Source organism: Plectropomus leopardus, chromosome 12 (assembly GCF_026936395.1).
Source record: "Plectropomus leopardus strain MGB_pleo_1.0 chromosome 12, ASM2693639v1, whole genome shotgun sequence".
Classification (NCBI taxonomy): Eukaryota; Metazoa; Chordata; class Actinopteri; order Perciformes; family Serranidae; genus Plectropomus; species Plectropomus leopardus.
Window position 1 is genome coordinate 25814193 of NC_142187.1, and position 10974 is coordinate 25825166.

The following is a 10974-nucleotide window of genomic DNA, read 5'->3' on the forward strand; positions in this document are numbered from 1 at the left end:
ATTATAAATCACAATGTCAGAGAGAAGTAAATCATTACAGCTGTGAATCAGAGGGGTGAAAATGTTCAGGTGCCGCTAAAATTATGAATGAAATATTTACTCCCATTCTAACTGCAACAATCGCTTCGGTTCAGGCAGGTGAGAGCTCTGCAAAGCAATGACACACTCTGTAGTAAGCACAATGCCTTGCCTATTACAGGAACTAGGTTACCAGGCGCTGCTTTAACACAGACACTGTGTTGTTGTATTGTAACTGTGAGACAATGCATTTAATGGAACAAGGATGTAATCACTAATCACAGCAGCTTGTTGTTAGGAGCCCTGTCAACCCCTTCAGCCCAGTCAATATGATGATATGTTTGTCAATACACAAGGGTGTCTGTAGCAATTTCAGCCCACATACAATTTAGCCTCTGTTCACTGGCAACAATTCCAGGAGAAGTGTGACATGTAGTGCAGAGACAATTAACAGTGCGGAGGTGAGAGGATACAACCGAAATTACAATGTTATTTCCAGTTCAATCAATATTTGTAAACATGAGCTACAATCTATCAAATTTGAGATGTCATCTACTTTTAAGTCTGTGGCTGCTACATAGGCAAAAGAGCTTGGTAAACAACATCACTGCACAGTCCATTCCCTGGCAGACCACTATATTGTGACACCTCAAACGGACCAAAATTAGCCTCCAGATCTGTCAATTCTGGCATTACCGACAGTAGCTGTCAATTAGGCTTGGGCAGTATCATGGTATCACAGTACAGCTGTGTGTTTAGAAATCCCACAGGCATGTTTTTCAATAATTTCTTGACTACAGGTGCTTCTCTTTCTATTAATTAATCTCATTGTAAATTTAGTGCACAGCATGCACCACCAGTCTCCAATCTCTATCAGTGGAACAGGTAGCTGCAAAACCTACTGGTGAAGGGATAAGTTAAAGGACTGTAAACAGCTGGCAGCCAGTGGGCAGAAAGAGACTGTGAGGAATAACGGCACATTTTTTACATCTGACTTGGTGAATTAAGGATTCATTTCGACCAAACCAGAGTTGGTAAATTTTGGAACCGTGGACTTACTAACAAGATTACTAGCAAGAGTAATACAGATACTTTGGGTGAGTTTTATTTTGTTTCTGACAATTTTGAATTAAGTGTTTTATGATGAGTTAATGAGAAAGTTGAATTTAAAAGGTTTCTATTGTGTACTTTTTTGTGTAAAAAGCTGAGAGTAAGTAGCCATTTTGGGGGCTTGACAGTGCCACACACTTGTATCATTGTATATTATATACCCAGGTGAAATTTGCATAATGTATGTATTAAATGTATTAAATATTAGATACAGCCCAAGCCTACTGACAATGCCAGTGTTACTCGCTGTAGCCTATTGCTTGCTTTATGCTTGAAAGAAAAGAGGATGGTACAGAAACAAACTTCAACCAGTGGCAAAGAAACCATATGTTAAAAAAAAAACCAAACCATTATCGGAAGCATGGATCTTTAAAATAATGAGACTGGGAGACTGATTTTGAGGACCCACAGAATGATTGTTTTCTTTTTTATACTGAAATGAGCTTAATTCTTGCCTGGGTCTGGACCTTTTCAATCCACCCACTGTACCGAGTTGTCTGATTTGTCTGACAGCATGTCATGAAACAAACGGTTTGTCGATTAAAATAAAAAAAAAAATCCATAAGCATTGCCGGGGGGACTCTATTAGTCAATCAGTGCCACAGGCAGGCTCATGCCATAGTCAAGCTGTTGTCAAACGTTGTCAAGCGGTGTCCCAGAACCAATAAGGAGTAATTACATGTGGTTACTTTGTTACCTTGGTTCTCTAAGTGGAGACACAATCTCTCCACTCCGTTACATCCTTTACATCTATGTGGGATCATTCCCAGAAAAATATGGAATGCGTAACTGAGAAGAGACAATATACACAAAACAATATAGAACAATGGCGAGCAGTGTAGATAAGCTAGACAATGCTTTTGAAGCTGTTCTAAATCGATATGTCTTCTCAATATCACCCAACATAACAGTTTGTTTTAATTTGCTTTGCTCTACTCTTTTTTTTCTATTTTTTTACTGACACAGAGACAACAAAAAGATAGAAAAAAATAATGCACATAATTTCAGCAATTCCACAACATATAAATGGATCCTGCTATTTCTAACCACCATCTAAAATTAACCAAAAATCAAAATTGAAACCAACTCCTCACCAATGTGCCCCTGAAACAAAATTAGTGCGAAACATAGGTCATCTCTCGTAACTTTTTTCTATAACTCACGCAGACAACATGTAATGTTACATTAACCAAAGGTCAACATAAACAAGCCAACTCCACTCCACTCTTAAAACCCACCAAAACAGGTATGTTGGTATGGCTACACATCAATGTGGACTTAAAATGATGTTGGATTCGGGTCGATATGTTGGTCTCTAGTGATTGGTAAGGTGAAACTGAATCTCTCTCCCCCATGGAAATCAGTTGCAGTAGATGCACTGTCAGACTGAAGACGGAAACGTAGTGTAACAAGTTGATTATTCTGTCTGACATCAGGATAGCGTTATTTTATTGTCATGTGAAAATGTACTACTCAGAACAGTCCCATGAGTGCTCTCAGTGTCATCTACGTATAGCATATTTCCCATATCATTGTCTGTGAAGCAGCTCCAGTCTTTACACCCGTTACTTCACAAATTTGTGTTTTTGTACTCTAGCTTTTGGATTTGGAAAACAGGTGTTTTACTTACATTTTTTGGACTGTCTTAGAAGATAGGAATGGATGAATTTTGACATTGGTCTTAGTTTCCCTTTAAACTCTAGTTAGTCATGATTTGCAAGAGATACAATGAACAGAATTTGTAGAGACCAGAAGCTGAGGGTCAATTTTGCAGATATGATCAAAACGCACTGATTAGAAATGTAAGCAGCATTACATTTTACACACACACACTTATATGTGAGCACTTGCAATGGCAGCTGCTGTTTTACCCACTCTCTAACAAGCTGTCAGTGATTTGTGCATAGAGGAGACACCACTGGACCTCTACTGTTCCCAAATGCAGAAAAAAAACACATTTTCGTTGTACATGCATGCATATATGAAAAAAAAAATGACTTACCAGACATAAACTGCTGAGTAGTGAGATGAGAAGAAAGTCCAGATTGTGGAGCAGCAGAGCGGATCCCATCCCTGACTTGAGGCAACTCTACCTCCAAGAGTCCTTGTGGGGCTCAAACAGACGCTGATGATGCTCCGATGAAATGATTTAATCTACTTAACTCTCTTCAAAGTGGACCGAGTGGTGTTTTTTCACTCCATCTGGCCTCTCGGTGCTCACGGCGGCTTGTGAAATCATAACTCTGTAATCGCCTTGCTCAGCCCTCGATTTAATTTCCTATAATCTACTATATGCTCAGGCTCAGCCCGCTCTCTTTATTTCTCCGCATCTGTCTTTTTTCCTCTTCTGAAATTACATCCACATGTCAGAACTATTTATGTCGCTCTCGCTCTGCGGTGGGAAGTTCAAATGATTCTTTGTAGGGAAGAAACCAACGCTGTATTTTTAGGTCTTTTAAATTTCCCCTCAGACTAACTTAAACACTTCAGTATGGAGCTGTGCGCCTTATGGCTTATTCCAGTCGTCTCTTCCAAATGTTAGATCAGCGTTGGGCACAAATAAGCCCCGAAATGTGTCACTCCATCACCAGTCGCTGTTGAATTTCACAATATGATTCCCTCTGACTCATGTCACCATCAACTGCAGTCATGTATATCGTGCAGTGAAGCAGCAGACTTTCAGCATTTAACACAATAACATTGTGACAGAGCAGAGCGTGAAATAAGAAACTTTTTCTTTAGATTTGTTTGCTTGATTATGCGCGAGTCACAGCTGCGCTTTCCTTTTCCTGCTTTGTAACTCATGAACGCAAAACATGGAAACCGAGTTCAACACAATCTAGCGTGGCAGTTACACGGCAACTGAATGTATGAAACTCCCAAACGGGCTCTGTTTACCAATGCTGATGTAAAAAAAAAAGAAGCTGAGAGAACGAGAGAAACGCCAACTTGGCTTCAAGAATCTCTACTTACTATCACGAGAAAGCCAAATTCACCCTGACGGATTGACACTTCGCAAACGCCTGAGTGTTTCTGCGCAGAGTAAAAACGCAAAAAGTTGAAGTTTCTCGTGTTGGGAAGCGTCTCCAGATGTGGCAGGCGGCAGGTCGTGTTCAGTAGTGAGTATGTGGATGGAAAAGGGGGGGCGGAAAGGAGGCAGGTAGGGTGGAGCGTAACAGCTTCTCATTGGTGCGCACTCTCTTACGTTGGAATAAACCACGACTCCGAAATGACATATTTTCTCACCCCTCAAACAAACTCTACATTCAACAGATCGCAGGGCCTTTGCCAAACCACTTTTTCCCCCTGCAGTCTCTCAAAAAGTTGCATCTAGTAGGATTGGATTACCGAGACATAATGCAGGAGATGTCCGTTTTTATCTCAGGCACCATCTGCTGCTTGACTGTGATTTACATCAAGGCTTCAGAGGCGTCTAGTTAACACGTTTCTCAAATTTGGACGTTAAACAGTGGATAGTTTGGCATTCAGTGTTTGTGTGTGTGTGTGTGTGTGTGTGTGTGTGTGCAAATCTACATGTGTTATTTCCATATATAAAATGTGAAACTTCTGATCATGACCTGTTTTATTTAACTCCTATTTTGTTGACTTTGGCTTTACTTCCTTATTGTTTGAGGCCCTACAGATCCCACTGCTGTATGTGTAATAATAATAATGATTGCAAAAGCAACCGATTTTGACGTCAAAACTGATTATCTTTTCTTCTGACCTCATTCAGTCCAGTATGTGGCGACGTGTTGAGAAAAATAATGACCATAAAGCATCATTATTACACTAAAATGGGAAAATTGACAAGTTTAACCCTTGAAACGACATCATTTTTTGTGCTGCTTTCAGATGCCTTTCACAAGTATTTAAACCTTTAAACCCTGAGCAAAGTGGTGCGATTTCTTTCAAAACCATGGGGGAAAATGTAATGAGCAGCTTGATAAGAGATGCTCCACAAATTTTGAGAATTATGTAAATTATATATATATATATATATATATATATATATATATATATATATATATACTTTTAAAAAGACGGGGGAACTATATTATAATAACAATAATTGCATATTTAGAAATATTTTTCAGAATTTTTATTATCTTAAATCACTGTTCTCAGCTAATTCCATTGTTTGTTTGTTGTTGTTTTACCTTATTTATTTTATATTTTAGTCATTTTCAGGTAATATTCTTGCTAATTTTTGGGTAATTTCTTCTTTAACCTCTTATTTGCCTCCGTTCAATGTTTTTGAAAGCCAGTTTACTCAGATTTCCAAGGGTTAATGGAATATTCATAAACAAATAGTTCTGACTAGCAACAGCAGTAAACTTATTATCAGTAATAACTATCTTAATGTCCTATATGATAATATATCAGTCACAGGGAACAGTTTCATTCAGAGCCAGTATTTTTTATTTGGATTAGCATTTTGCTAAAAACCCTATGTAAACCTTGTATTTTTACCTTACAATCTGAATGCAGGACTTTAACTTGTAATGGTGTATTTTCACATTGTTGTTTTAGTACTTTTACCAAAGAAATACTTCTTCCACCACTGACTGCACCATTCACAGATCTACAGTATGTGGAAATCCTTCCCACTGAAATGTCATTAATCAAAATCATGTTTGTTAGCAATTTTCCAAGAATTGCATAAAGTTGTGAAGTGTCAAGATGATCAAATTATTTAACTGTGCTATTTGATCTTTTAAAGACAGTTACAAACCAGAACTTTAGAGTCAAAATTTAGATTAACAAGAGTGCTGACATTTACTGGTGGAAAAAATGGATCAACCTTTTTTCTGTAAAGCAGGCAGTGTTGACGTTACTTGCCATTGTAAATGTGACCTTTCTGATTCTAAAGGCTTTACTACCAACTGTTCTGAGATAACTGGCCAGTGTGATGTCCTCTTCTGACCAATTCAAGTGTGAAGATATCCGACTGAATATAAAAAAGCCTTTTCCCAAAGGAGAACACACAGAAACATGCTCTTAATGACTTCTCCAGATATTGACAACATGATGCTAAAATAGCATTGTGCAAAACCAGTGCTTACTCTAGCTCTTTTATGCTCCAACAGCTGAGGGTACAGTTTTATGCATGTGTGGTCTCAGCAGTGAATGAACACTTAAGTGTGGCAAACTGAGTGAAATGTTCCATCTATAAAACCATGCAGGGCTGCAGCTATGATAGCAGAATAATTGCGTAATTCAGTAATCGCCTCTCAGGCTGTGCTGTTTGGAACACAGCGCACACCGAGCAGCAAACAAAGAAAGACACACTGAAAATAGCTTTGGTGTGAAAGCTTTCACCGCTGACATGCAGTGATGGACTGCTGTTGTGGACTGAGACAACATTATCCAACAAAGAGAATGATGTTTCTGCATTAGAGCCTCCCTGGCATATGTTACTGCCACACAGAGTGCAGATTTGGTGTTGTTTACCCTCATGTGGAATCTCATTTTGTTGACTGTGCCATCATATGCTCTGACATCAAATGTAAACCTGTCTGAACTCATTACATGTGCAGTCAGTATGCAAATTGGGTCTAACATGGGCCTTACACTATCCACTCGACATGCACTTAAATATTAATAGCTAAGTAGCCCTGTTTAGCATTCATAAGCAGAATATGAAAATGGAATAAATAGTTGATGAAATGCTTCAAAGTAGATAAAAGTTATACATTTTTATCAAAGTCTTTGTCAACAACCACAATTCCTCTTGTGGACACCCAGATACAGGCTGGTAAACAGATAATGAATGACAATCAAGTAAAACGGCTGTTTCCAACTTTCCAACTCATTATGGTGTGCTGTAAACCATTTGTTTAATGTTTACCTACTGCTTAAAAACATTAAATAGGGGGATTTAAATGAATACTTCATCCTCCAAATACCTTTTTGTATATCAAATACTCCCCCCATGTTACACAGAATATGTGAAGAACACTTTGTTTTAACTTGCATGCCTCCATAGTTAAAAAAGAATCTTAAAAAAGATGGTAGGGGTAGAAAACACACCCACATACACACAGACACACAGGACACAAACTCCAAGCTCCCGTATGCAAGTCAGTGGTTTGTGGGACCCATCTACCTCCCCACGTCCCTGCCCTGTAAGTGCATATGCGCTCTTTATATTACATGGTTACCCAACCCGTTTTTTTTACTACAGAATGTCATAGGTTGATGCAGCAAGGATACCTAAAGTGTCATAGGTCAATGTAGAAAGTCACTGACCAACCGTCTCCATGTGATGACTTCGGAGTGAAGCTGTGTTGGTTCCTTTGGTGGTTTAAAATGTTAGTTCAGATTCACCAAAGTCACAAAATAACAGAAACAAACTACACGGAGGCAGTGGTAGACCAGCAGCTCCAGTGTGTGAGGAAAAAATGCTGTTTTTATCAATGGAGTCTGGCTTCGAAGACAGCATAGGTAACTTTCACTTTCCATTTAGGTCTCTGTTGGTAGGGGCTGTCTATTTGGGAAGTATTGAATGTACAACTGGATAAATGAGACAAGGATTGAAGTGCACAAGTTGAGTGAGAATTTGTAAATGGATGTTTAGCTGTTGTTAAACATGGCCACATATGACTTCATTTTTTTTTCTTTTTTGGGATTCTTCATTCGCTGAAGGCATGTGAAAAAAACAAACATTTTTCTTTTCAAACTTAACACAAGGTAACTGATATACAGTTTATCATTTGGGCGTTGAAGTATTCCTTTAGTTGATCTTAGAAACAATATGTTGACATTAAGTAAATCTCAAGATCTACTTTTCAACATAAGATTACCCATCAGACCAGACAGGCTGTTCTTACAATCTGTTCGAATGTCTTCCTATGAAAAGTTATCCAACCAACTTCATATATATCCAACGTCTTTCGAAAGGCTGTGATGAGTGACCAATGTGCTGACGGGATTAAACAAGGAAGCGGTCCAGAGCGATCTTTTCAGATGGCAAGTTTTTTGGTGGATGGGTCACAAAAATCCCGACTTTCTCATGGAGATGTGTGTTCGGAACCGTGCTAACTTATTTTAAGGTACACCCACGCCATGTTTCTTTTCCTAAACCTAACCACAGTGACTTTACTTGCCCAGACCTAAAAACACTCAGCCATGTCTTTTTTCCTAAACTTAACCATGGTTACTTAAATTACCTAAACCTAACCACAGTAACTGTATGTTAAGGACATGACATGGGGCACAAATTCGTATGATGTCATACGAACTGTTGTCCGTGCAATTTCCTATCATATCATAGAAACTGTTAAATCGGAATACTTTGTGCTAGAACAGTTTGTTCTTCAGTAATTCAGTCAGTGATATATTCTGAGGTACCAACAGCACAAAGGTAGCAACTGTTGCAGGGCTGTAGGCCCTTAGGGGGCCCTAAGGCTCAATGTTCCTGTTTCATATTGGCACTTGATTTAATTTAATTAAATGCATATTTGTTTGTTAACATTAACCATCAAAGCATGGGGCTCAAAGCAACACCTACGTTATTATCTGATCTCGAGGACCCATCTGGTAGAGTGATATCTTAAAAATCTAATTTTGAGATTTATATTGTGTGCTTTATATATTTTACCAAATCCATGTGTGTTTGAGACATGGAGTGGGGGTATTTGGTTGTTTGCAGCAATTTAATGTGTACTTGATGTAGATCTGTTGCAAATAATGAGATTTTATTTTTACTTGAACTTATAAGAAACATTCATAAACTTGTGCATGAACATGTGTTTGTACAGTACTCAGAATATATTGTCCTTTTTTCCACTTCCCTTTCCTCCTTCTTTATCTATAACTCTGTACATTCATCCGTCCGGTGTCATGTTATTTAAGTACCAATATCATCAACCTTAATCAGCCCAGGCATCGTGCCCACCAGAAATAGGTTATACCTGTGGTGAGAGGTAATGAACAATATGAAGGCTGTCATAAACAGACCTGTGACCATACATTTGCTCTTCTGTCTGCCATGCAGAAAGATTGCACCCCTCTGCTTTTCCATGGGAAACTAAAAATACTGTAAACTGCAGCAGATTAACAGAGGAGACCATGTTCATGACATATGCATAATCTCCACTCCATTTCTAATCTGTCTCTCTTTTTCTATCGCTCTTCCCTAAAAAAAAAAAAGGCCAAGCTTTTCTTTTGAAACATTCTCTCTGAAAGGTTAAGTGTGCCTTTAAGCCAGTTACTGCATCTCTATGCCGCCATCCCTGGTTATTGCACTTATTTCTGGCAATGGAAATGTTCATTTTTCACCCTATGACCCCTTCCTGCAGCCACAACCATTGCATTTATCATCATTATCTTGCAATCCATCTGTGATGGTATCCATCCGCTGTGAGTATCCAAAGTGCTTTGCAAATGTTATCAATTGCAGGCGATAAAATAGGTCATTAATGTGGGACAAATTCTAAGCATCTCAAGGGGTGTAAGAGGTGTTCGGTCACTGAGCCATTTGTGACAGTCAAGTCACAACCATCGTAGCCTGAGTCCCATTCAATATTAAGTCAATGTATAGATGTTTCTTTTCATGCATTTACCACAGTTTAATGATGGGAGTCAGCTGTCAGTGTGTTGTCAGGTAGGTGAGAAATGTACCATCATCCAGAAAATTGGACACAAGAAATCTATTAAATATTACCTGGACAGAAAACTGAGTTGTTTATCGCTTCATCTAATCCTCGCACTAGTTCATCATTCCTAACATAGATTTCTTCACTAAAGATAAGATGGCTTTTTTTGGAAGTTACTGTCCATTCTGGCCTGTGGGCGTTTTTTTTAAACACAACATCAGATTTAACAAACCAGTATTCACACATAGCATTTATGTTTGCCAGACATAATCTGAATGAAGCAATAGAATATACCTTTAATATCTACAAAAATGTAGGAATGGGGACACTGAAACCTTATATCTGTGTGACGCATTTTCCAAAAGTCGTGTAAAAACCCACATATAAATTGAAAGCACATGTATGTTTTGGGCACATGATGGTTTTCATGTGTGAACTTTTGTTTAGGACCACATGGTTTCATGTAGCTCGTATGAAGATTTCTATTTATTCTTTAAGTCTGATCTTTTCCATGTGCTCATTCATTTAACCCCTCCCCCACACACATAAAAACACATTTCACCTTTACACATAACCTTTATAAAGGCAAATAGATTCGCATGCAAATATACAATTCATGGGTGAAAAATATATTATCATGGAAAATGTGAATTTTTACATTATGACACAGATAGCACTTGGAATTGGAAATACTTGTTCTTTGTTTCATTTTTAACCATTTCCATTTACTGTAGCCATGGTTTGAAGACAATAAATGTCACATACAATACAACCAAAGTTCCTCCTTTATTGTAAAACAATTGGTGTAATCCTCCAGAGGAAGCTATTTCCAGTCAGATTTAGCTCATCCTCTCTGAAGTAACTCTTATTGTCTTGACAGCTCACCCACTCAGGTCTCCCAAAGGTATACCACAGAAATAGACCAAAGGACAGGTCTGGTCAAAGAAACTCTGTCCCTAACGCCCTGAACACGGGTTTCCACATACACGCTGCTGAGGTGGACATCTTTATCATTACGAGCTTTATTCTCCCACCTTCATGTCTGTAGCTATTGAGGCAACTTTGATCAAACATATGGCTCAGAGAGATAAGAGAACATGAAGTAACTAATGACTTTGACTGACCTCTACACACAACTGAGGAATCTCTATAACATCAACAGGTGTCTGACACATTGTACTGTGACCTGGAACGGACAAAAATACCAATAGTAATAATTAGTAAGTTATAATTTTTTCAGAAATGG

At 38.4% G+C, this 10974-nt stretch overlaps 1 protein-coding gene across 1 annotated transcript in view; it reads right to left on the reverse strand.

The window, feature by feature from the left end:
• pth1r (parathyroid hormone 1 receptor) overlaps positions 1-4260 on the reverse strand; it is a 63986-nt gene extending 59726 nt beyond the window's left edge. The window contains exon 1 of the mRNA XM_042498364.2: positions 3131-4260. Within this exon, the coding sequence (XP_042354298.1) occupies positions 3131-3199 (69 nt within the window). The 5' untranslated portion in view covers positions 3200-4260. The remainder of the gene's footprint in view (positions 1-3130) is intronic.
• Between the last annotated feature and the right edge of the window lie 6714 nt (positions 4261-10974).